Source organism: Poromitra crassiceps (assembly GCF_964638095.1).
Source record: "Poromitra crassiceps genome assembly, chromosome: 11".
NCBI lineage: Eukaryota > Metazoa > Chordata > Actinopteri > Beryciformes > Melamphaidae > Poromitra > Poromitra crassiceps.
The window spans coordinates 11,499,908-11,527,806 of NC_139643.1; the positions used below are offsets into that span (position 1 = coordinate 11,499,908).

At 45.0% G+C, this 27,899-nt stretch overlaps 1 protein-coding gene across 1 annotated transcript; it reads right to left on the reverse strand.

The window, feature by feature from the left end:
- Positions 1-64: 64 nt before the first annotated feature.
- On the reverse strand, positions 65-27,892 carry hsf1 (heat shock transcription factor 1). The gene is made up of 15 exons (XM_083645780.1): positions 27,472-27,892; positions 25,468-25,576; positions 23,823-23,959; positions 22,412-22,536; positions 20,549-20,624; positions 20,386-20,447; positions 17,569-17,665; positions 14,159-14,277; positions 8,751-8,941; positions 8,433-8,514; positions 8,019-8,087; positions 7,422-7,527; positions 7,251-7,304; positions 5,598-5,652; positions 65-1,994 (listed from the first exon to the last, which is right to left on the reverse strand). Exons 1-15 carry the CDS (start codon positions 27,595-27,597, stop codon positions 1,942-1,944), a joined length of 1,461 nt encoding a protein of 486 aa, XP_083501906.1. The 5' UTR covers positions 27,598-27,892; the 3' UTR covers positions 65-1,941.
- Positions 27,893-27,899: the final 7 nt, after the last annotated feature.

Below are 27,899 nucleotides of genomic sequence, written 5' to 3' on the forward strand. Positions count from 1 at the left end.
GAAGATAGAAGCTCACCCCCCCCCCCCCCCCGCTCCTCAGTTTCTAATCCATATGATGTTATTCCAGCTCAAATAATTACGGGCGGCCATCGAATTCAAATGCATCGTCCATATTCTCTAAATCAGATCAATATCAGCGTGTTTACCATGCTATGGACTGTCATGGCGGCGTGATCTACTTCTCTGAGCTCTCAACTCTCACAGTGTCTGGATGGAAAACGGAACACGGGAGGCTGGCAGAGGTCGATAAAGCAGGTCACATCAGTGTCTCTATGATATAATAAGGATATGAGCCGCTGCATGTCAGAAAATAAGCTATTTACAGGACGTAAACACACACATTACACATGCCCCTATTTCCTCTGTTCCAGGCTGCGTTATAGTGCATCGATTTCAAAGAACAAAAATCAGGGTGAGTTAAAAATCATAATTAAAAGTTAAACTGGAAATAAGGTCCAGGTGTAAAAGAGATAAAGGAACACTAAGAATGGTTTTAAATTACTTCTCTTCTATCAAGTCCAACTCTGAGCCCAAAGCAGCTAGGCATGAGACTGAAGCAGCTAGCCATAACACTCAAGAAGCAAAGAATTAAAAAAGAAAAAAAGAAAAAAAGTGGTAGTGATACTGACATGACTGGTTCAGACAGATGAACATCAATTGCTAAAGACATGACGGTTCTAGAGGACATTTTAATTGGTGGCTGATCTGTCCCTTTAAACTGTGACCTATCGATTGTGATCTATGAAGCTTAGCAATAGAAGTGATCATGTATTGCTGCTGCTGACACCTCTGACTGGGCTGCTGTGTTGTTGCTGTAGAGACCAGGTGATATACACTTCCTGTTTGTGTGCAGTCTTGGTCACATTCAGGACACTACTCAAAAGTGACATGAAGAAGAAGAGCTGAAGAGCTAATGTCATCAACAGTCGCCATCCGAGCTGGAACTTCATGTCCGTACCGGATCCGTACTGCACATGCGCAAGCACATCCGCCATCTTGGACAGCGGGTACGGCAACATCACTTGGACAAACGTGATACTGCATGTCGTCATATTGCTTTTTATTTCTGTATTGATCACACGAGTCCTGAATTAAACTAAAGGTCCTCAGCTTAGTTAGCCGTTAGCTCTGCTACTTTGTTAGCTCTGCAGGCTAACGGCTGCCGGAGCAGCAGCTCTTCACTTCTCATTTCCAGAGTAAAAGCCTGTCACTAGCTGCTGTTAATTGGATTAAATTATGCAAGTACAAAGTAGTGAAAAGGTGGGAAGGGAATCTGTAGTAAATAAAATACACTTGTCGCTTCATTTTGAAGGTTGTTCTGTCTTCGCCATTGCCTACTCTATTTTTCAAGTCAAATATGACACTTTTATTTTGAAGGCCAAGCCAACCGACTGCTGGTGTTACTCTCTCTCGCTAACTCGATTCAGCTTGCCGATCTCCAAAAGTCATAGAGCATATGCATGTGTTATTATGCGGTTCTGAATACAACATAAAATATGCAGTATCAAGTTTGTCCAAATGACATTGCTATACCTACTGTCCAAGATGGCGGATAAGCTCGTGCATGTGCAGAACGGATCTGGTAGATACTTCTGACCTCCGGGGTGGGAGGTGAGGTCAGGTGGGCGTGGCTCTGGAGGTCAGAGGCTGGGGTCCAGGTGGGCGTGGCTGTGGAGGTCAGAGGCTGGGGTCCAGGTGGGCGTGGCTGTGGAGGTCAGAGGCTGGGGTCCAGGTGGGCGTGGCTGTGGGTGGGGATGTCAGAGGAGGTGAGCAGGGACAGGGTCAAGTCCTCAGCGGATGGGTCGGGGTCGGCGCTGAAATACGGCTCCACCTCCAAATCCAGCAGATCGGTTAGGTCGGACCCGCCCTCCCCGAACACAATTGGTTCAGTCATCAGTGTGGGTGTGGCCATGTACTGCACCAGCTGCTTCCCTGGACCAATCAGAGATGATCGGTGAGAGCCAGCGGTAACCAAGACACCAGTCCATCTAGGGCTGGGCGATAAAAACAATAACAAAATATATCGGAGATAGACACTTCATCAATACAATAAAAAGAGTTGAATATCTATGTCCCTTGATAATGGGAGCGTGCTACGAGTGGCGCGCCAACAGCCAATCAAGTGACGCGCAAACGGCCAATCAAACATCGACAAATCCTAAAGTTCCCACCTGAAAGTGGCGGACGGGACGTTTAAAGGCCTAAATATACTTCTGCGTCTAACCTGCGTGCAGCTCCTCGGAAATGTGACTCGACGCAAATGACGTGAACAGTATAATATAATGTAGATATAACAGGAGAGAGTGAAAGCTATTACCAAGTATATGCAGTCTCTCCTTGGACTAACTTCTAGTCATTGAAATCCTAGTGAAATCACACAATTTTACTCGTTTTGCTGGGGACTCCCCTGCGACCCCTCGTCAAGCTGATGTTTGAGTATACAGGACTAGCTGCTGCCGGCAAGGCTCTAAGCTGAGGCTGGTGCAGACGTATAGTATATAACAGCCTTTAGTCTCCGCCTCCAACAGGAGAGAGCAGCGTAGCACAGGATACCAAACCGAGCACATCAAAAAAGTCAACGGTATATGAAATATCTTATATCAATAAAAAAAAATTGTTTATACCACCCAGCCATAAATCCAGCCATGTAACATAGAAACAATTACTATAAATATATAATCCAGCTTGTCTGAAAACAGCTGTGTGTGTTATTGTGAGTGTGTGTGTTGTGACTCTCCTTGCGCCGTCTTACAGGAGGCTGGTGGATGTGGTCGTTAGGCTAATGGGGTGCACCTGGGCCCGGTGTACTCCTTGAAACCCTGCTCGAAACGGGTCCATATTACAGAAGTAGTGGACTATATTCACCTTATGTAGCCACGCCCATTTGACCCGGTTGTGTGATCGTGTGACGACTTCCGGCAAAAAGAAAAGAAAAAGAAAATGGCTGCGCTGCTCCAATATCATCTAACTCTGAATTAACTAATAATTTAGCCAATTGTATGTAACACACCAAATAAAAGCAAACGGCAATGTCTAAGAATGCAACGCCATGTAACTGGCTCGTTAAGTCTCGCATTCCAGGGAATTACGTTAACGTCTGCGGGTCTTATAGACGTAAGTGGCTCGAGCGCTCGGAGGAGAGAAAACTATCTGAAGCTTTCTTTGTTGGAGTCCAGGTATGTTTTACAAGAAAGTGCTCGTCATTGTCGACGATAACGTTATCTGACCTGGCTAACAGTGGATACTCGCTTGCTTGCTGTGTACCGAGCTCAAAGTAGTAGGCTACGTTCTTTATTTTACCCCCTGCACTGTCCGCTACAAAAACAACTCTCTTCTTCATGACGTTCTTTCATATTTGGCGCCGTGACCGCCGGAAGTGTTAACACGACCCGGAAGAATTTGGCCCACCCCCGCGTCTGAACATAAGGTGAATAGGGCGCAATTTTATACTAGTGTCCACATTCTCAACGGTTCATTTGATTCACTATATAGTCCACTATAAAATACCCACAATGCACTGCAATTTCTAGTGAACATGGAATGTACCCTACATTTTCTCCCATATCCACCTTATTTTTGGCGGCCATTTTTGCCTGATCTGCCTGATGGGTGCTTCTTCCGGTGTGATCCTCCCAGCCTTGTTGCTGACAGCTTGACACCCGTCTGGGCGAACGGAGCAGATCACTAATCAGGTCCAGCTTGGCAAAAATCTCGTCGATAAATATCCCTTTAACACATTGACTGCCAGACGTTTTTCTTTGCTGTAGCTAGCTTCTGCCAAGCCGTTTTTTGAGGATTATGGCTCATTTTATAAGAGCCGAGGATTCGTTTCAGCTTGGAGTTTGTGAACATACAATATCTCAAAAGTACTAATAGAATGTGTACTTTCTCTGTCTAAAAGAGTTAGTTTGTAGAGTTAGTAGTTATGTAAGCATTAGCAGTTGAATACAGCATGGTTTTAGCGTGAAAAAGAATATTCAGAGATAAACGGCTTTTTGTGAAATTGGATGGGACGGTCACTTTAACCATTCATTTTTGGCTCTCTCTCTCTCTCTCTCCCTCCCCCTCTCGCTCTCTCTCTCTCTCTCCCTCCCTCTCGCTCTCCCTCCCTCTCTCTCTCTCTCTCTCCCTCCCTCTCGAGTTGCTTCAACTCCGCCCTCCGTGGGCGGACAAGCTTGTCACCAGTCAGTGCTTTGCTGCTGCATGTCTGGGCCGCTGTTTGAGGAAGTCGGGAGGGACTCGCTCGTTTGGAGTTTTGGTTGAGAGAAGCTTTTGCGATTCTGGTCATATTTATGCTGCGTGTTTCAAAGTGTGTTCCTGCACCTGTAATCTATCACCCGATCATAGTAGATCGGCTGAATCTATTATGTAAATTTGCAATCCCGCATCGCCAGCAATCAGCGCGAAAAGGAGAATGGCTGGGCTGAGAATGGCTTGACAAGTTAAAAAAATGCTTTCCTTCCTCTAGCAAGGAGAGCACTGTTGCCACTTAGTGGGTCGGTGGAATGGGTTGTAAACGTTCGGTGGCTCCAATAATTATATAAGAGATGTAAAAGGCTTAGATGCACAACCCACCGTCAAAAAAAAAAAATCGATGCCAAAAACGTGTAAACACGTTGTTGGCAGGGAACAGCTGGATTCTGAAAACGTGTTCATACGTTGTTGGCAGTGAATGAGTTAAGAGTGCAATGCATTCATGGGTAATCGCCTGCTGTGGCTAATTAGCCGCTAGTTAGTTATGTTACATGGCAGTAAAACACCACTGAATGACCAAATTGATATAACTTTTAACCATTTCGAGTAACACTGTTTCCATACGGATCACCAGCATTAGTTTGTTGTTTATAACGTGGCTATATTCATAACGTTTTCTATCTCGGATGCGTTATTTCGAATCGCACATAGGTTACGCTGGCGCAACCTATGTGGGTTTTAGGACGAAACAGACTCGAGCCACTAACGTCATCTTAAGAGCACAATATTCCTGGAATGCAAGTTTAACTAAACAGTTACATGTCCTCTGCATTCTACATAAAATTAAGATATCACGGGTTGTTTTATTTTGTATGTTACATACTTATTGACCAAGTTATGTTCAATTCAGCCAGGGTACAAGAGACTGGGTGTAGGTGGCCATCTTTTCAAATCAAGTAGAATACCATTTAGGAAATGGCAAGCTGCAACAATGAGTCACGTTAAACCGGACCTTGTACGCACAATTATTTTTTACAGCGGGGCATTCAGAAATAAGGTAGATACCACAATGCAATGCAGTGGTGTTTACCAAAAGAGAAGAAGAGTGAGGTAGTGTCCGAAACTTCATTTGATCGTTCTCCATATAATTGTGAACTATAGTGAACTGTTCACTATATGATAAACACTACATATGGGGAAGAGCGAGTGAACGAGTTGATCACCTATCCGCACCTTTTCTTCTGTTCTTTTGGTTTGATGTAGCTTATGTTGTCGTTATTTCCCCCAGTTTATGTAATAAATGATTTACTTTGGCGTATGACTCCATTGTTACTTCCTTGAGCCGGGTTATAACACGTGTGTTATTGTCTGTGTGTGTGTGTGTGTGTGTGTGTGTGTGTTACCTGTGTTGTTAGCGTTGCTGTTGTCATCTGCAGCTTTCGTCGCTGAGGAGAGCAGCTAGGAGGAGACAGCGACATCATCAGTCTAACTAGAGACTCACTGAACATTTTCAAATCCTATCATAAGAATGCAGAGTGTCTGTGAGTGTGTGAGCAGAATGCAGAGTGTCTGTGTGTGTGTGAGCAGAATGCAGAGTGTCTGTGAGTGTGTGAGCAGAATGCAGAGTGTCTGTGAGTGTGTGAGCAGAATGCAGAGTGTCTGTGAGTGTGTGAGCAGAATGCAGAGTGTCTGTGAGTGTGTGAGCAGAATGCAGAGTGTCTGTGAGTGTGTGAGCAGAATGCAGAGTGTCTGTGAGTGTGTGAGCAGAACGCAGAGTGTCTGTGAGTGTGTGAGCAGAATGCAGAGTGTCTGTGAGTGTGTGAGCAGAACGCAGAGTGTCTGTGTGTGTGTGTGCAGAATGCAGAGTGTCTGTGAGTGTGTGAGCAGAATGCAGAGTGTCTGTGAGTGTGTGAGCAGAATGCAGAGTGTCTGTGTGTGTGCGACCACACTGAGACTAAATGGGCAGAAATGGCTTAGTGGGCAAAATGACTCGAGACAGATTCAGCACCATGGAGAGCTCAAGAGTGGAGGAGCCCACAGGTGCTGCAGAGCCGACTCTGAGAGCGAGGCCCGACTAGAAATGAGCAGTCACACAGGGACGGCTATTCTGCTAGTGCAAGAGAAAGGATCGGAACTAGGGATGTTCATCAATTATCGATAATCGATAATTGATCGTTAAGGAATGAATTCGATCGCGTGGATTTTTTTCCGATTATTATTATTTTTTCGTTTTCTTTTTCTTTCTTTTTTTTCGGACTAGGTTTGGGTGGAATTCGTTCCTCCTCGCCCCACTCCATTGCACAGCCGACTAACGTGAGGTGGAGCTTCATATAGTCTCTAGTTTTCTGGCTGGGCACGGGCCTTTGTGCCAAGAAAACTGACTGGTTGTCAACGTTACCGCGGGTTTGACTCTGCTGTCAGCTAAGCTGGAAGACGCCGATTGCCTTACATCATGTAACCTGACATGTTTGTTTACCTGGCCACAGCGCTAGTGTCTGATATTCTTACTACACAGCAGCATCTCCATTATAGCTGGCCGAGAATGCACAACGTTATTACCAAACCAGAGTTAAAAAAAAATATATATATATATATATATATATTATTATTATGCTATCGATAATCGATAATTGATCGTTAATTTTCCCGAATTTCGATTATGGAAATTGTTCAAAATGAACATCTCTAATCGGAACACAAGTCACAACAAGTCACAGAATACAAGGAGGCTTCATACTCAAATATGGGAATTAGAAATAAAGGCCTGTTTCTAATGAACCCTCTGCAGCGGAGCTAAATAAAGGCCCGGGCCAATATTAATATTAGGGAGAAGAAAATCTGAATCTGAATCAGCTGTTCAGGAAAATTCCCGCTGTGCCATGTCTCACTCACTCAAGTCACAATTCAGGATTTAGTTTAAGATCTCTTAAAACAGTCTCAGGCAGGAACTTAGGCTTTACTCAGGAACAGGACTTGTGTTATAGTGTGTGCATGTGCGTGTGTGTGTATGTGTGCATGTGTGTGTGTGCGTGCATGTGTGTGTGTGTGTAACTCACAGTGTCCAGACCTTCCAGGTCAAAGCTATCACTGGTATTAGAGGAGCTGAGGAACTGAACACACACAGGGTTAATATCTCTTTAATTCAATCTATAAAATCTCAGCCCATCACACACACACACACACACACACACACACACACACACACACACACACACACACACACACACCTCAAACAGGGGGGAGGAGTCGAAGTTTAAAGTCTGGGTGTTGAGGATGTTCTGGAGGTTTTCCAGATCGTAGTCGATGGTCTCGACATGTTCTGACAGGGCCGATCTAGGAGACAGACAGGCAGGGAGAGGCAGGGAGGGAGGGAGAGACAGACAGACAGGGAGGGAGGGAGAGACAGACAGGGAGGGAGAGACAGACAGGCAGGGAGGGAGAGACAGACAGGGAGGGAGGGAGAGACAGACAGGCAGGGAGAGACAGACAGGGAGGTAGAGACAGACAGGCAGGCAGGGGGAGACAGACAGGCAGGGAGGGAGAGACATGGAGGGAGAGACAAGCAGGGAGAGACAGGCAGACAGACATGGAGGGAGAGACAGACAGACAGGCAGGGAGAGACAGACAGGCAGGGAGAGAGAGACAGACAGACAGGCAGGGAGAGACAGACAGGCAGGGAGAGAGAGACAGACAGGCAGGGAGAGAGAGACAGGTTTTTCACATACAAAATACAAATGGCAGGTTCTGACAGCTGTCTTTAGTCCTGCATTAGCTGTCATTGTGTGTGTAGACGTGTGTATTTCAACATTGTTTGTTGAATTCACCTGTTGTCGTTTTGTGTGTAATTGTCCCACACTGGATGTTTGGCCTGCTTGCTGGGCTTTCGTCTTCCTCTGTATGAGCAGTGAAAGTTACAGGTCACCCGTTCAATCATTTCAGCAACCAATCAGAAAAGAGCACACAGCACACAGCACAACCAATCAGAAAAGAGCACACAGCATCATAGCATCGAGCGGATGATGAAAAGGTGAAACCACTCCTCTCAAACTCAATGACATCTCATTCAGATCAGGCCAGTTTATTGTGATTGCGCTGCTATTTTGATTAAAAGGCTCAAATGTGTAAACACAGCTAATGTTTGTTTCTTTCAATTAAAAAATATATGTTTGGTTATGTAAAAGAATGTTACTATAAAAGATGTTTGAATATGGCCCGGGTGCATCCTTAAACAGACTTACCTGTCGATGCAGGCCACGCTGAGACAGTTCTGCTGCGGTCTGGTTGGACTGGGGGGAAGAGCCGAGGCAGGTGATTGGTTGGCTGGTGGACAGAGACAGACAGAGAGATACAGACAGACAGAGAGGGAGAGACAGAGAGGGAGAGACAGGGAGAGACAGACAGAAGATTTATCACATATGTTAACATGGCCATCTCTCCTCCAGACTGGGAATCAAACTACCAACCTCTGAGTGAATATAACACTTTGTTCAAATGAATAAGCTAGCTAAACTAAAGCAGCACATGCTTTGTAGCTGTGGGCGGGGCTAGTCTACTACCTGCAAGATGATTGGCTGTAGAGGGGCTGTGGGCCAGGTTTGACTCGTCTTCCTGCAGTATGGAGTTGATGAATGTGTTTGGGGAAAGGGGTGTGTCTACAGGTGTAGATCTGCCCTCCTCAACAGGACACACCTCCTCCACCTCTGGACTGGATGGCTCCTCCTCCTTCACATGGACCAATGGGATTTCTCTGGAGCACGAGACAGGAAGTGGATAAGCCTGTGACCAACTAGCCTCGCAGTAGCCAACCGTAGATACGATACATCTACGTCTGGAACACAACTTCTGAAAACGGCCGCCCCGAGACAAAAAAAGAGGCGTGACAGACCTATGAATTGACCAACCACAGACGGCATGCCGGACTTCCGTAAGAGCCCAGCCAATCAGATTTCACAAAACGATTTGTGTCGGCCAAACCTGGAAATTTGACTTGTGATTCAGACGCTTCGTCGGTGGAAGCTTCCTAACGTAAGACATTTGGTCTGACCATGTGAGACTAGTGACCAACTGCCTGTCAGATGTAGGAGAATGCAGGCTGCTCATTGGCTGGTGAACTAGTCACCTGATCCACATCAAACACATTTAAAATAATACAGTCAAGTCGAAGTGAACCGGAACGGAATGCACTAGCGCGAGCGTCGGAGACTGAAAACAAATTGAGAGGCCGACCATATACGATGGCGATGATTTGATTTGACAATTCTGGGGACTGGCATTGGCCAAGCCTGGCGTGTTCCACCCCCAAATCGAGTGGGATTCAGCGTGTTTTCGTGCTACGCCAGTAGGGTTGCACAATATACCGGTACTACAACAGTACCGCAGTACCCTGACGTTAAAAAGGATACTATACCACTAGGGGTGTCACGGTACACAAAAGTCACGGTTCGGTACGTACCTCGGTTTTGGGGTCACGGTTCGGTACGAATACGGCACGGTACGAAAACGGGGGAAAAAAGCAACAAATCCCAAATTTTGTTTTTTTCCCTTTGAATATGTCTCTTAACAAACACCTGTGTACTGTTGATTTGAACCTACCCCTGATGAAGGCAGATGTACTGCCGACACACGTTGTGTTAAGCCATTCCTAAATAAAGGCTTTTTAACTTGGAGACTGAGTGCCATTGGTTTTTGTAGTAGGGCTCACTGCCCACCTACTTTTCTGTTATTCATGGACAAGAACCCCACCTCCGAATGAGCACCTCTCCACTTTGATCACACATTTTTAAGCCAAGTTCTTCTTTTTTCTACTTTTTCTACAGACAGTATGTCTTTACATATAGGAAATTAGGTATATATTAGGGATGCACGATATTGAATTTTTGATTCCGATACCGATATCGATAACTTCTTGCTCCTCAAGGCCGATACCGATACGATAACCGATAATATATATATATATTTTTTATACATATTTTTTCCTGTAGTTTTTGTTTTGACCTAACCAGATGTATAAATGACATGAGCATTACTACTATGAACAAAACAAAGCCAAGAGAACAGTTTTGACTCTTCAAATAAAGTGACTTTATTTTTCAAAATAAACATAATAATCTGAGTCAACTGCAATATGTCAAATTGTCAATGGCAATGTGTTTCCTTGAACAATAAATGAAGAATACCAACAACTATTTGGTCCATGAAACAACTATAGTATATACTATGTAGTATTACCTTTACATGGTATTATTTATACTAGGAGAGCAGCAAACATATCAAAAAACAAACAAAAAGAAATCAAACCAAACTACTTGGCATCCTATATTGTGTGTGTGTGTGTGTGTGTGTGTGTGGGGTGTGTAGGTGTGTAGGTAGGTGTGTGTGTGTGTGTGTGTAACATGTAAAGTTTAAACATTTTCGAATAGTAAGGCTCATCATCACTCTCAGTGGTACAAAAATAAAGGCCTATAGAACGGTTGCACTTGCAAGTAGCAATTCTTAATAGCCAAGGATTCAAATTAAATACTGACAGGACAGTCAGACCTGTCTCTAGTCTACATGTAAACAAAACAAATTGAAAAAGTGCATTGACTGCATTCCTTACCTATTTTCCTTACAGTAAGAAAAAGCAAATAACTTAAGGTACTGAAACTTTCTATGTAACAAACTGAAAGTGCATTCTTCACAGTATAACAGCCATGACAGTGGGTGAACCCATTTTACCTAAGGCATGAGGTTTTAACGGTTCTACGTTTTCGAGAGAGAGAGAGAGAGAGAGAGAGAGAGAGAGAGAGAGAGAGAGAGAGAGAGAGAGAGAGAGAGAGAGAGAGAGAGGCCCTGCATCCCTACTCTTTTTCGACTGCTTGTTTTAACTCTGGGTGGATCAGTGGGAGGTTTTTTTTTTATGAAGAGGAGCTTCTCTGCCTTATCGCATAGCAGTCGGTTTCTTTTCTCCGTCATCACGTTTCCAGCGGCAGAAAACAGGCGTTCAGAGTCAACACTGGTGCATGGTGCTGACAGATATTTACGAGCAAGCTGAGACAGTCGCTCGTAACGGGACTGGTTGCTCCTCCAGTACTCAAGTGGGGAACGGTTCAACTCAAGGGTGGGCTCCAACAGATAGGACCGGACCTAACAATAAAAACAAAAGCACAGAAGAACGGCGTCTGATTATGATTATGTTCTGAATTATACCCGGTTCCATTTTTAAACACAAGTGTTCATAAAACATTAATTTAAATTAAATACACTTACATCCGCGTCCACTCTGCTGTTTTCAGGTTGTTCAGTTGCATCCTCTGTGTTTTCTGCGATGATGGCCTGGAACATTCCCAAGAGCGAGTTGTTGTTGTCGTCATCTCTGGTCCTCTTTGCCGGGGGCTCGTCGTTTGGCTGTGGGCCGGGGGTGTCAGCAAGTCGGGCCCTCTCCATTTTGTGCAGCTCGTCCCGCAGCATTTCTGTTGCTTGACGTTTACATGCACGGGTGAAGAAAAGATCCTTGTACCTCGGGTCCAAAATCGTGGAGAGATAGTACATTGGCTTCTGCTCGACGTGACCAAAACGCGTTTCCACTGCTTTTAACAGGGTCTCCTTTGTCGTTTTAACTCCGTGGTCTGTTGGGACGGTTTCTTTTAACATGCGTGTTAGGGCATGGACAGAGGGGATCACGTCTGCAGTTGTGGCTGTAGCCTTGCTAATGCGTTTAGTCAGCTTTTCACACGGTTCCAAGATGGTCAGGATGTTTTCTATCAGGTCCCATTGGATGGCGTTCAGTGTTGCCCCGGCTGGTAACTTGTACTGTACACCATAAGCTGCAATAGCTTTCTTCAGCTTCACCAGGCTCTGGAGCATATAGAATGTACTGTTCCAGCGCGTGGACACGTCTTGTTGGAGTCGTGCTTCGGGTATTTTCAGGTCGGACATCAGCTCTTGCAAGCGGGTCGTCGCTACTTGGGAGTGCTTAAAGTGTCCACAAATCTTCCGACCGATGGCAACACAGTCAGTCACAGCTCTTTGGGCCAGCACAGCCTCGCCTACGGCCAGCTGTAAAGTATGGGCCATACAGCCCAGGCTCTCAACGTTGTGATCTCGGAAAGCTTTCGCCATGTTAGCTGCGTTGTCTCTTAGGACAACGTGGACCATCTCTTTCTTTATGTTCCATTTCTGGAGCATAGCTACAAAGGCCGAACGGATACAATCAGCAGTGTGTGAGCCGGGTAGTTCCTGAGAATGTAACACCGATCTGTACAGTTTGAAATCTTTATCCAGCCATTGCGCTGTCAGACCCAGCATGCTCACAGGGTTATTATCACAGGTCCATATGTCCGTGGTGAAACTTATGTGCTGTGCATCGTTGTCGATCAGGGTATGAAGCAGTGTGGCGATCTCATCATATTTGGCTGGTAAGCACTGGTCTGAAAAGTAGCGGCGGCTTGGAATTGTGTACCTGGGCTCCAGATGATGAATTACCCGAACGAACCCTCTGTCTTCGACGATGGAAAAGGGTTGATCGTCAAGCGCCATCATTTCTGTGATCAAGTTAGTGATCGCTCGAGCTCTTGGGTCATCTTTCTGAAACTTCTTTATTTTTTCAAACGCCTTGTCGATAGGTACAGTCCCCGCCGTTCCCGCCGGTTCCTTCCTAGGCTTTTCAGCTTCTTGAGCCGCTTTCGCTTCCTCGTACGCGTTTAACCCACCATCGTAGCGATGGCGATGTTTCAGGTGACTTATCAAGTTGGATGTGTTGTAGCTCGATGCCTTTTGCCCTCCTCGTGGAACTTCTGACTTGCATTTATTGCAAATGGCAAGCGAAGCGCTTTCCTCAGAAACTTTAAAAAAGTCCCAAACTACCGACGCCATGTTCGTTGTATCCCTCCTTTCTCTGTTGCTCAGCCAGCGTGCACTGCTGTGTTCTGGGACGTTCAGGCCATTACGTCATCACGCTGGAGAGAGGGAGCGCTGGATTTGTGGAAAACAAACAACCCCTTCCTAAACCACACACAACCACTGATACCATTGTACTGGTAAAACGGGAGGGGCCTACAAAAAAACAAACGCCCTCATCCCAATCCACCCACACCGCAGTAGTTTGACCAAAAAAATATATTATATATTATCGGAGCTATTAATAACGTTATCGGATTTATCGGAATGACGTCATAATTGTTGATATCGGGTCCGATACATATCTGTCCGATAACTATCGTGCATCTCTAGTATATATGTATACTTTTTATTTCTTGTTCATGTTTATATGAGTCTGATCTGTTATTTCTGACATGATTTGTTTGTTTATGTTATGTCATGCTGTTACGTTACGTCCTGTCATGTCTGAAGTTTGTAGCTCACTGTGAGCTTTTGAAGGTGTTGGGTAGGCTGTGAAACTGAATTGCCCTTCTGGGATAAATAAAAGTTGTCCGAATCTGAATGCTCCTTCATCATTCAATCTACATAGTGCTACTTCAGTCAAGTCAAGAGTGTTTAGCTATCTGGTGATGTGTGCCGCGCTCAGGTGCCGGAATAAAAACTATGCTCATTATTTTTTGGACTAATTACCTTTTGGACATTATATTTGACCTTGTAACACTGACTTTCTTGACATGCAAAGTTATGTTTTAAATTGACAAAATTAACGTTGGCACCCCGTGGCACAATTCAAACGGGATCAAAAAAGTAACGTTATTCTCCGTCCACCGCCATTCATATTTTACACAGCGCTGGTACAGGGAGAAAGCAGGAAGTGACATTTCATTTTGGCGCTCTATTGGAATTCCAACAGCAAAACCCGGAGATGTGACTTGTGATTCAGACCCTCTGTCACTGGAAGTGTACTGACGTAAGACGTCGGGGTCTGACCACGTGAGACTAGGTGTGATGTCAAACAAAATTGAAATATGCATTCTAAATTTGATTGGCTGTCACAGGTTAGGACATTGAAACTGGTCCAATCACAGTGTGTGTGTTTTCTCACTCTGCATCTGTCCAATCGCTGGTGATGTCTATGTCTGTGGGCGTGGCCAACTCTGTGATGTCAGAGATGATTGGCCCAGAGTTCAGAGGAGAGTCGGCTGAGAACAGACTTGCTGAGCCCTACACACACACACACACACACACACACACACACACACACACACACACACACACACACACACACACACACACACACACAGACGATAAGAGGTTAGAAGTAGTCTGTGGTCGAATTGTCCGAAAATACCTTAATACCTTAACTCTTATCTCTAATCACTATCCCTTCATTGACCTCTGTGGTGCTAAGTGAATCCCACCTGACAGCCCCAATCCCCCCCTTGGCCCGACCACTTAGCCCTTAAAGCAGACCTGGGCAACTGGCATGCGGCCCGCGAGCGCCACCTGTGTGGCCCGCGCTGGATTTGAAAAAAAAAAAAAATACTCCACTTCTGTTATAACATTTCAGTCTGGAATATATGGAATATCTTTCAATAATCTTTATGGATAATAGGGATGGGCATTTTAAGCAATTTAAATACTCGAGTACTCTCCTTCTATTATGAACGAGTGCTCGAGTTAGGGCTGTGCGATTTTGCCTAAAACTAAAATTGACGATTTTTTCTCTCAAAACTCGATTTTCGATTTCGATTTCGATTTATTATACTATTATACTTCTTTAAACATTTGTTGCCCTGCAGAGCTCTTTTTCCACCTTTTTTCCATAATTGACAATTTACGCTTTTACTCTGAAGGCAGAACAACTCAACTTCCTGTTTTAGCTTGCCGCTGCTATGCTTAACTTCCTGGCTTGCGCTTGCTAACTTGACACTGGTGGATTTGCGTGTTCCTCCGTGAGATAATTAGTGTCTAACTGCGACCACCCGTGCTCGGAGTTATATCTGTACTAGAATAACACAAAGTCACAACAGGAATGCGTGGAACTGCGATAGGGGGAAATTCAGACACACAGGGACAGGTGGTGAGTCAGCTGAGGCTGCTAAGTTACAGCCATGAATACAGCCAATCTATCAGTACTCAGTGGCCTCACGTGTTGTTTTGTTATTATGTGAACTGTAAAGACAACGTTTCATCGTCCGGTGATAACGTCTGTGTTCGTGTGCGACTGTGCGCGCGTGAGTGTGTTGTGGCAATCGTTATCTTGTAGGCTACAGCCCGCAGTGCAACAAGCTGCGCTCAGTGCTCACTCTGTGCTTTTTGGTCGGAGGTGTTGAAATAAGTCCATTGCGCTGCTGTCTTAGTAGCCAGTATCACAGCCTCTAGAGAGACTTTACAGCTGGGAGAATGGACAAGTAGCAGCATGCGTACATGAGAGAGAGCCGCCCCGCGTAACGTAATTACCCTAGTTAAAGTGAAAATTAAATTTAAAATTAAAAAAAATTATAAAAAAAAAAAAAAAAAAAAAACGATTTTACGATTTTAATTTTTTTAACATCGTCCTAACTAATTAATTCGATTACGATTCAAAATCGATTAATCGCACAGCCCTAGCTCGAGTACTCGCGCAGGGGGGGGGGGGGGGGGGGGGGGTGATTACTATGGTAATGACTGAGCAGGGGTAATCTGCTGTGTGGGGGGCTGTTCGCACATTACGTTTGCATTTTTGCATGGAAAAAACAACCTGGAGCATTTTTTGTTAGGAGAGGTACTGACTGATATTGGGTGACGCTAAGCGAACATCTAAAGCCTACCTCAGACAGTAGCCTATCTCCGATGGTTGGATGGATGGCATTAGCGCTTTGGAGCAGACACGTTGTGAAACAAGCGAAGGCATTTCCATGTCCATTGTCCAGCAATGTCAGGTTATTGTCCAGTATCATCCATTTTACTTTATGATCACTGTTACACTAACGTAAATCCACGGATTACAAGGTCCGGTGTTCTGCCAAAAAGTGAAAACTGACCAGTGTGATTAACGTTACAGCTGCAGCTGAATAGTGATCACCATGAAGCGATTGTCTCCCAAAAAGTGATTCTTTCTCCACATTTCTTGTGACTAACGTTATGGGAAACGACAGTGTAGTCAGTAAACTACTGCAATGTTTTGAATGAGTTTTATCGGGCGTGCGCTATGAAGAAGCGTGCGTCTCATTCGGGAGAATATCTCCAGCCACCATTTTCGGGAAGAGCTGGAAAACTTCTGGTTAAAACTTTCAAAAATAATGTTACTTAAACAAAAGTAAATAGCTTATTGATGCACGTTGGAGGAGAAAAAGTATTTCAACGAATGAAGCAGCAAACCTTGTATCAAAATACTCGTTGTGATGTTATATGGCGTGAAACTGTGGCTGTAACGCATTACTCAAAATAAATAAGGTTACGTTACAATAAGCGTTTTATTTTGAAAGCAACAAAGCGGATGACGTACTTGTACATTCTGGCTGACTTGATGCCCGGTCGTGCAGTTTGCTGCTGGTTGCTGCCAGATCCACATGACGATGCGTGCGTAGATCTTAGACCATTTTTAAAGGGGTGGGGAGTGGGGCGAGTACCCGAACAGCAGAAACGTTACTCGAATACTGACGTTATGAACGAGTGCTCGAGTACCCGCGTACTCGCGCCCATCCCTAATGGATAAAAGGCTAAAAGTAATCTCATGTGTAAGAAATTACTCTTCTACATTGAAGTAAAAATGTAAATAATTAACTTGTTGGTTTTGGATTTCTTTTAGCTTCAAGAGTGCATTTTTGTTCTTGTGTGACCCTCAACACATGGCTTTGAGAATCCCGGGCCACTTACTGATACTTATGCTTAAATTAACCCACTCATATTCTGGTTTATTTCAAGAAAAACATTTCGGCTAGTGGAAATTCTAATTGGCTGCTAACTTTAAAATCTAGCAGCCATATTGGCAGGTGGTGAAAAAAGTTAATTTCAAGCCCTGCAGGGCGAGCAGGTGGTGACATAGGACTGAGTGAGAAAAGGATCAAATATTGGTGTTTAAGACTGAATGATGACATCACAACTGTTGATTTAAAACGAGTTATTCCTCTAAACCTGGCTTCAAATGTCCCAAATGTTTTAACGTCCTAAATTATCTTGAAGAAAGGTTTTTCGCGTTAGCAAGATATTCCTTGCGGCTAAGCTGCTGCAAGGAATTGTGGGAGTGCATTATCGTCTTTTGGTTTCAGAGGATGGTCCAGTGTACGCTATGCTAAAGGAGCTAAGTCAAGAAGCATTGAAGAAGCTTTCCTTAGCATTTATAGAATTCAAACAGCTCGAAACGCATAATAAGACATCACGGCTGCCACTTAGGTACTTCCGGGTCATTTCACTCAAGTTAGGAACCTTCCTAAGCAAAAGAGACTATTCGAATGCAGCCCACATTTACACATACACACTTTTACACATACACACTTGTATTCCCTCCCTCCCCTCTGACCCGTGACTCACTGAGATGGCGGTCGCCCCCTGCAGGTGCTCCAGGGAAAACTGTCGACTGTATTTGGGCATGGAGTGGGCGGAGCTCGAGTCGCTCAGCATCAGAGGGCTACGGAGAGAGAGAAGAGACACACAGAGTCAAACTCACAACTCAAAGTCTGACTATTGACAATAGTCAAAGAGTTAAGATGGCTGTGTGAACTTTTGATCAACAGGACGTGGAGTTTAGGAAATCCACTTCAAGCAATCCCAATCAATTGAGGAGGAAGAATTATTGCCAATCACAGCTTCAGTGAAGGTCATACAGGTCAGCCTGATCTGACGTCTGTGTGTGTTCAGCCTGATCTGACCTGTGTGTGTGTTCAGCCTGATCTGACCTGTGTGTGTGTTCAGCCTGATCTGACCTCTGTGTGTTCAGCCTGATCTGACCTGTGTGTGTGTTCAGCCTGATCTGACCTCTGTGTGTGTGTTCAGCCTGATCTGACCTCTGTGTTCAGCCTGATCTGACCTCTCTGTGTGTTCAGCCTGATCTGACGTCTGTGTGTGTTCAGCCTGATCTGACCTCTGTGTGTGTGTTCAGCCTGATCTGACCTGTGTGTGTGTTCAGCCTGATCTGACCTCTGTGTGTGTGTTTGTGTTAATTGAAGACAGTGCTGCCTCTGCTCTGTGTAATGGATGACACCACAAGCACTGATAGAGCTTCATGTTATTGGGTTTTATTTGGAAAGAAGACATTATTTCTACTGAAAACAGGCTGAAAGACAGAAAACAGTTTAGTTTTCTGTCTTTCAGCCTGTTTTCGATAGAAATATTTTAAAACTACTGTAGTATTGAGCAGTATGGCAGGGCTCGACATTAACGGCTGCCCGGTTGCCCCGGGCAACCAAAAAAAACATGGGGCAACCATTTCTTGGTCTTTGGTTGCCCCAGGGGCAACCACGATTTAACATGCAACAAAATATGTACAGCAGTAAACAGCAAAATATACACCAAATAAATGTTTTAATACTTGTTGTGAGTGACATATATGTGACATTTTATTGCTGTTACAATCGGAACGATGTTACTAATTACCAATCGGAACCTACGTGGTGCATGCTGCACGTGCGGTATGTTTAACGAGTACTGACTTGACAGGTGGGGCTGCTCGCACACAATCACAGCGGCTGCAAGACGCAAGAAGAACCGCGTCCGCCCGCAGCCCCGCACAGAAACAAAGGACGAGGAAATTGTCATTGAGGTGAAATACCCGTGCGTCTTTGAACGGGACGGAAAACGAATGCTATACTGCAAAGCATGTAGCCTACACGGCGAGTGTCCGCACGGAAAAGTGAGTCAAATGACAGCAGACGCGCCCGTCCACAAGGCTCCTGTGCAGACGGCTTTCGCCTGGCCGTGCACACCCCGAATTGTGTAACTACGTGGACGCGGCTGAGCGGACAAAGTGGAGTTTTCAAGACTCCAGCTCACTTCCGCGAGCAGAAACCCACACAGTGTATAAAAGCTCCACACGTTTCCTCGTCAAGATTCAGTGTCTCTCATTTCCGTGCGACAGCCCAAACTTCAAGCATAATTCCAGCATAACGCTATACTGCAAAGCATGTAGCCTACAACAAGCCTACTACAACATACACCTCGACCAGGACATCCTTCAAAAACGTTTTACCACCGCGTATATGTGTTGAGAAATGATTTGCATCCCTGGCCTGTCAGCCTGTCATACGGGGTGAGAGAGAGAGGGATTGCAGGGCCGCTTCTGGGCCTTTTGGGGCCCTATGCAACATCAGAGTGGGGGCCCCAAACCATGAACATGAGGAGGGTAGGCTACTTAATTATCAATAACGCTTTTAATTAATAAATTAAGCACAATATGAACAATAACTGTTAAAAAATATATGAAAATGAAAGTTCACAAATATTACCGGTAGTTAAATCCTTTCAGTGCAAATGCATTATAAAAACAAAAAATAAGATTTGTTTAGAAAACGAAATGACACAAATTTATTATTATTATTATTATCATTATTACTACTACTACACCCGGTGCGCACACTGAATAGGCCTATCTATATACTATAGACTATTATACTTACTTTTCTGTCACATCGTCATTATTAAGCCGGCTTATGACTGCATAGTATCTTAATTACTCAAAATATAAGGCGACTAAAATTGGGCAACCATATTTTTATTCGGGCAACCAAAAGCTCTTGCCAGGTTGCCCCTCCGGCAACCACTTTTAAAAGTTAACGTCGAGCCCTGTATGGCATCACCACAGCCGGCCGAGAATGCACAACATTATTACCAGAGTTTATACATACAGTATATACACACACATGTTAATTTTCCCGAATTTTCGATTATGGAAATCTAGTCAAAGGCCAATCCCTCCTCTCTACTGTACTAATTCCAGGAATCGCTGTCTCTCTGTATCCGTTTCCTTCACATATCTTGAGAACCGTTCGTCCGATCGAATTCACACTTGGTGGGTGTGTTGCTGGGGACCAGAGGATGTGCAGTTTCAGATTTGGTGCAATTTGGACAAATTCAATATGAATAATATATATATATATATCAATAAACTAGCAGCTGGGCAGACCAGACAGAGTTGTATGCAGCAGTGGCGCGACCAGGCACTGAACTTGCTGGGGAGCCAAGAAAGTGCAGCAGTGTCGATTGTGACGTTGTTTGGATGAGCGGTTCTGCAGAAAGCTGCAAGCAACAATCGAGCCGTTCCAGACAGACAGGCACATTTTGAAGGGGCACTGCACCACTAGCTGTGGTAATATTGGTATATACAGTATTGCGCTCTTGTAGTAGCAAACTTACATTTTTCTCTTCATTCCCATAACTCTGTTGGACTGGACGAGAGACACCAGGAATTGTATCAACTGGAGAGAGAGAGAGAGAGAGGGAGGGAGAGAAAGAGAGTTATTGACCGGGTCATTCCCCTCCAGGTGTTTCTGCTGTAAAGTGCGTTTTGAGGTTTTACCTTGTTGACGACTTTCTGCTGCTGGACGTGTTTCTGCCTCAGTGTGGCCACCTCCCTCCACAGAGCTTCATTCTCACTGCACACACACACACAATATTTGGTACAAACTGATCCTCTGTTTTTCCCTTTGATCTCTCAAGACGCAAATCTGATCATATATTTATTGTTAGATATGATTTTGTCCAGAATTCCATGACTATCTGTAGGTAGAGAGATAACAGAGAAACTATGATCATGTTTCTACATTCTGTAATTGCATTAACTGTACATGATATAGTTTCACTATTCATCAGTTTGGTGTGGACCCCCTGCAACGCTCCTCAAGGACCCACCTCCCCAGACCCCACGTTGAGAACCACTGGCCTACAGGACCAATCCAGTTTGATCTCATCTGATATAATGGAATGTGATCCAATGTGATCTCTTTTGGTCCCTTTAGCGCGTCCGACCATCGTCTCTGTATTCAGTGATGTTCCCATACCCCATCGGGCCCCGCAAACGCATGCGGGACTTGCCCCGCGTTATAAATTCAAAATCTGCAGGAATTGCCAAAAATGTACAACCCACAACACAACCCACAATCCCGCACCGAATTTTAGGCCCCGAGTATATCCGAAAACTGTAATTTATGCACAAATGACATCACTGGTCCACAACTTAACTCAAATCAACTCTCAATAGCCGTCAAACTAAAATGAATGCCTGCAAAACTGCTACTGTTGTTGTAATGATACAAAGATAGTTGAGAATCGGCAGAGAGTTCCTAACTTCCCTGAAATGTAATTCAACGTTCAACGTTTCAAACCCAGCAGAATGGATAAGAAGATTAGACCGATTTCAGATGGCTTCATGGCTTAATGAAAAACAAGGTGAACTTATTTATTTAGTTATGCTGGGATGGGAGAGGCATTGAGTGAGGCAGGTAGAAACATGAGGCTGTTAAAGCAGCAGCATTTGAACAGCACTCCACAGATAGGGGGCGCTGTGGGCGGTCAGTGACACACGTTGCGGGGGCGGGCGGCGGGCGCTAAGGTTCAGAAATCTAAACGAGGAGTGGGCGGGAGCAGGATGAAGAAAACAGTCATGTGCAGGGCTCTGGCGTGGTGTACTGTGATCTGATGTGATCCGATCCGACCTTATGTAGCCCCGCCCACTTGACCCAGTTGTGTTACGACTTCCTGTTCAAAACGTTGTCCGTTTCAAACTAGGGATGGGAATTTCATGCATTTTCCTTAACCAGTATTTACACATTTACTTTTAGAGTGTAATCCTGCTATATGCTGTTGTTAGCGCGAGCTTGCGGCTAATTTTAGCATCTGTTTTGTTTCATGTTGTTTGCTCAATTCACTTCCTACTTCCTCATGCATGCGTGATGACCTTCTCACGTGACCACTCCTTCTGTTGCGCTAGCTGAGTGAGGTACGCCCTCTGCTGGACTGGTATAATTGACACACTGTGAGCTATGAAGACTGAATTGATGACACAAAGTAACAATGTTGTCGGTCAAAACAGTTAATTAATTTTAAATCTGTTACGTTCTTAACGGCAGTTAACCGACTATCGGTTAATCATTAACACCCCTATTTCAAACCTAGTCTGACTCTGGCTCTTAGGGGTCTGCACAAACCTTAATTCCCCACAGCAGTGTGGCCACAGTGAACACAATATAAGTACTGTACTGTCACAGGAAGTGTCAACACAACAGGAAGTCATTGGCTGACCCGGCGTTGGAACATAAGGTGAATAATGATGTGGGTTTTTTTTGTATTCTTTACACGTGATGGAAATAAAGATGATCAATCACTCCATATCAGTATAATGTGATGTGATGCAGTGGAACATGATCTGCTGCTTTGCTCTCACTGTTTCATGGCGATGATCTTGGAGTCGATGGTCTCCTGTTTGCCCTTCATCATCTGAACGTCGCCCAGGATCTTCGTCACTTCCTCTGGAGACATCTTCACTTCCTCCTGCCGCACCGACGACACCTGGACCAATCACAGCGCAGCACACTGTCACCATCGAGGCAGCCGCTGCACCTTACCTGACCTAACTCTACAGTAACGAGCAGACATGTCATGATGATGATGATGTTCTATGACATCACTGATCAATCTTGTCACAATGCCTCGTGTGTGTGCGCCCTTATGACATCACTTTTGACATCATCACTGACGACATCACATCATTAGCTAATTAGCCTAATTAGAAAATCCGGCTCCGTTATGTCACATCACCCGCACCGGCCGCACGGGTGCCCTTCACACACCCTGAAGGTTTCGGCCCGATCGCACATAAAACGGCAGAGCTGTGGCTGAGCAGGTGTTATGTCACATTGGTGAAAGTAAACGCTGGAGAAATGCAGTTTTCGATGTTCTAGCAGCTCGTCAGTAGGGGTGCACCGATCGATCGGCAAGCAATCTGTATCGGCCGATTTTGACCTCAAATATGCTATCGGCTGATTGCCGATATTTCGGCTGATTGCCGATATTTTTTTATATTATTATTATTATTATTATTATTTTTAATAAAAAAAAAAACTATCACTAATCAGGCTTTCCAACGATATAAAATACAATGCCAATTAGTATTATTAAAGGAGAGAAATAATCGACCTAAAATAACGTTTCCAAACTTTCTTTGAGGAGTTTATATATCGGTGATCGGTCGGGCAGATATTTCCCATAGGCGATCGGCAATCGGTGATCGGTGGCAAAAAACGTGATCGGTGCACCCCTACTCGTCAGGTAACGCAGCTCGTCAGCCTTCCTTGGCTACGTTCATAAATTCATTCTGAAATGGTCAGAGATCCAGTCGTTCTGGATTTCTGTCATTAAGAAATCCAGTTTGAGTTGGTGGACATGTGTTTGGGGGCTCCAGGCAACGGTCTTGCATTTCACCTTTTCTCTAAATGAATATTGGTATTGGCAGTGGAAGGAGCTTTTAATTCTTAACCTAGGCTATATAATGCTAGTTTAATGAATAATAATGCATCACATTTTATTTGTTATATTTTGTGAGTAAAATCTATGATGCTCTGTCCTGTCCACTGCTCTGATCTGAGATCAAATAGTGTCGCTAGGTTTCAAACCGTTGCCTAGCAACACAATTCTGTGAAAACGCCATCCAGGAATTTAGTGAAACTAAGCAAGTAAACTAAAGAGAGGCACCTTTTCCTAATGTGTCTGAGGGGAGGCTCAGACTTTGAAAACGCCTGCTCTACATTGATGAGGTCATATCTCATATTCATACGAATGATGAAGGTTCTACCTACATTAGTAACTTTGCGCTTGATATTCTCCAGCAGCTGTTCTTGTCCTCTGACGAAGAACGGATGTTGGAACTCTGTGTCGTCTTTCTCCGGTTTCACCAGGCCGCCGTGCTCGATGTGCACCACCTTACGGAAGCCATCTGTAAAACATCCAACATCAACAACTATGTGCAGAAACCATCCGTAAAACATCAACATCAACAACAACAACTATGTGCAGAAACCATCCGTAAAACATCAACATCAACAACAACAACTATGTGCAGAAACCAGCAGCAGCAGCCTGCAGTCAGCACAGAAGAAGTTCAACCCTCCACGGACGAGGAAACTAAGTGAGGCATGAACAACTTCATTGCCATGTTGAGGTACCGTAATTAATTAGCTAGTCGGATTGACTGACATTAGCTTAGCATTTTTACTAGCATCATCATCAGCTTGTGAGTCGTGTTGTTTACACTCCTGCTTTGATTGACAGGTCACCTTGTCCCACTCCCAACCTGCCCTGGTGTCACAGTGAGAACTGCAGAGGTGACCCGGGGTGACTTAGCCCCGCCCCTTCACCCTGGCTCTGAAGACGTCATGACAGCCTGACAACTTGGATGTTGTAAGGCTGGGTTTGGGAGGGGAGAGGGATGTAGGGAGGGGTTTACATTAAAAATGTAATTATGCCAAAAATGCCAATTATGTTATCAGTCCGACTTGGAAGCACTCTCTGCAAGCCGAGCAGCCGCGGACACGAGCAGTGTGATGCCCACTGTCTCCCATGGCCCCAGAGAGGGGATGAGAAGAGGCTGACATAACGTCATGTTAACGTTAACTTTATCCCCGTCAGAACCCACTTCATGTTTAAACAAGTTTGCAGCCTAGCGATAACTCGATTTGATTGATCTATTCACGTCAGAGGAAGCCAGGATTAAACAAAACCATATCAATACACAGCGCATCCGCCTGTGTGTGTTTTCCGGGTATAATGTCCTCCTCACCGGGGAGGTACAGACGGAGGTAGGGGAGGTAGGGGAGGTTTGAGTGACAGATTGAGGGCAAATGGCGTTATGAGAATCACTCAAAAGCTCGTTTCCATTGGTTGCATTTTGTAAAACCCACACAGAGGTGTGAAGCGTTATTACGGAACCCACCGCGGTTTTGGGCAGACCACGCCCTGTCAAGCGCCGGGATTGGCCAGGCGCCCATGCTCCGTGAACCAATGAGCCAACGGGACAAGTATATATTTTGACAAGCTGTGGCTTGAAGTCGAGGACAGCTACAGAGCGTGAGCCATTTTGTGATCCATTGATTAACCGCTTACCGGTATGTTGTGCTCGGCCGTGTCATTATTGTGGTGCGGCCCCCCAATCTATAGGACACAATGACACAGCAATCTACTGCCTAATGACTTGACTCTGCACTCCTCATGTCAGCAGACAGACAGGCAGCTGACAGCTGAGGCAGGCAATACATCCAGTGAAACACACGCTCCGCACCACACGGGGAAACCTGTCATAGTGCTGTGCCAACTTCGCCAGCTGGGGGGAATGCATTAGGCTATAAATAGTACATTTTAATCTAGTCGGTCAGCGGGGGAAAAAAATATTTTCTCCATCCCTATAACCAACCCTGAGTAACACACACACACAGACAGCAGACTCACACATGTTGAGCTGCCGGACGAAGCTCGCCATGTTGTTGTGTTTGAAGAACTTTGGCAGAACTTCTTTGGAGAACCGACCCTGGTCGAAGACATGGAAGCTGGTTCCATTCTGGAGAAACAACACACACACACACACAGGTTAGAGGTCAGAGTCTGGCTCAGCTGTTCCAGTTAACAGACTTGAAGAAACAGCTGATGGATGGATGGATTTTATGGATGAAGGAAGTTAAGTTCCAGTGAATGTTTACAGAGTTTTCAGTTAAACAGTTGGTTCTATTAAACTAACTGTGGTTTGAAGTTGCTCTTTTCAGGACTCTAAACCGGTAGGTTTCTTCTGATATCAAAGTGAGAGATATCGGAAGAAATCTCTCGTTTAGAGTCCTAAAAAGAGTCAGGTTTGAAGGAGATACTGGTTAAATGTATTTGTTGAGGAGCAACAAAAATAAACTGGGAGTTAAGTCTACAATGCAGCGTGTGGACTCTCCTTTTTTAACCTGCTATTGATCGTCTGTTGTCCTGCACTTGCATCGCTGAGTGGTTGTGCGTGGTCTACTTTTGTTTGTGCCTGAAGAAGATACTGGACTCTGGTTGTTTATAGCGTTTCGGTTACCTAGCGTTAGCTTATACACTAGAACTTAACATGGTAGAGTGCTTCCGGCTTCCTGGGAACCATCATCAGCCAGGACCTAAAATGGGAGCTGAACATCAGAGCTCTCACCAAGAAGGCACAGCAGAGATTGTACTTCGTGCGGCAGCTGAAGAAATTCAAAGTGCCAAAGGCAATGATGGTGCACTTCTACACCTCCATCGTTGAGTCCATCCTCACCTCCTCTATCTATCACAGTCTGGTACGCTGCTGCCACTCTCAAGGACCACAACAGACTGCAGCGAATCATCCGCTGCGCTGAGGTGGTGATCGGATGCAACCTGCCATCCGTTCAGGGCCTGCACACAGCCGGGACGCTGAAGCGGTCGCGTAAGATGATGGCCGACCCCTCCCACCCTTGGCACAAACTTTTCAAAACACTCCCCCTCGGCAAGAGACTGCAGGTCTGTCAAGACCAGAACTGCTCGCCACGAGAACAGCTTCTTCCCAACTGCCATCAGCCTCATCAACAGGACCCAGGGCAGCTGGACTGGACACTAAAGTATTATAGCTGCTCTGTTAACTACATTGAGCACAATCCATATTTAATGCCTACTTAACACTCCTATTCATGTGTATAATTTAGACCTTCACGTCATACGACGTGAATCCAATGTCCTTTAGCAGAAAAGCAGCCGGGGTTCACTTTGTGATGTGTTGCACCAAAATTTCAAAGTTACCCACAGTTACCGGACAGTCTTGAGTGCTAGGGTATTGAAAGTCTGCAAGAAAAAATAAATACTCCAAGACTCTGGTAACTGTGGGTGCATTTGAAATTTTCGGTGCAACACTTGTAAAAGGATGCTGGATTCAGGTCGTATGACGTGAATATACAAGCGTCTTGAGAAGGGCTATTATAATAGTACATATTGGCTGCACTTGCAATGTTGTGGTTTTTGTGATTGTCTTTGGATATTTTTCTATCTCTAAATATTAATATGACCGCTACGCTGCATACTTACACTGACAAATTCCTTGTCCGTAATGGTTGCATATTGTGGCAATCAAAGTGATTATGATTCTGAACTAGCTTAATGTTATACAACACAACTAACTGCTGGTGAAGGAGTAATTAGCCCGTGCTGGCTAACACACAGGGCCAGAAATCTGCTAACAAGCTTCTAAACCCCCCAAGCTGCCTGTCTTGGCTGCAGTTTTTCTTCTACTGTGGTAACGTGTTTAAACTTACTAGTTGAGACACACATTTCAACAAGACATGAGCGTGTTCTTCTGTGACTGATGTGGCAGGCTAGCAGCAGCTAGCCGTTACCACGCTAACGTTAGCCTGTGCTCTGCTCTATGAATGTGGCAGGCTAGCAGCCGTTAGCATGCTAGCATGTTGCCTGCGCTGTGCTCACCGGGCTCCAGCAGATGAGCGGGTCGGTGTCCGGGTCCTCCACCAGAGTCCACAGCTTGGTGAGGAAGGCCGGGACGCTGCTGCCGCCGCCCAGCGCCGCCCCTCCACCACCGACTGGAAGCTCCATCAAAACAAACAAAAACACACACCAGCCCACAGAAATAAACAGCAGAAGTTTGCGGCCAAAGCTAACTAGCTAGCCCAGCCCGTTAGCTTCCTGCTAACGCCATTAGCGTTAGCTCCCAAAAATAGCGAAAGAAAAGTGCTGCTGCGACAGAAAGTGAGCAGCACGCGGGCCAGAATAATGGATTTGAATCTGTTCTGTTTTGTGATCCAGAACGAGCCAGAAATCAAAGAGGAGCACGGTGTATTGAGGAGAAACAGCTCGCAGTGGAAAATTCCACTAAATCCATAAATCCAACAACTGCG

Excerpts from the sequence above, each read along its gene's own strand:
- hsf1 (XM_083645780.1), bottom strand. The coding sequence starts at position 27,597 with ATGGAGCTTCCAGTCGGTGGTGGAGGGGCGGCGCTGGGCGGCGGCAGC. Across the intron at positions 23,960-25,467 it reads CGTCCGGCAGCTCAACATGT|ATGGCTTCCGTAAGGTGGTG; the intron begins GTGAGTCTGCTG and ends GATGTTTTACAG. Across the intron at positions 14,278-17,568 it reads AGGGGGCGACCGCCATCTCA|GGCTCAGCAAGTCTGTTCTC; the intron begins GTGAGTCACGGG and ends GTGTGTGTGTAG.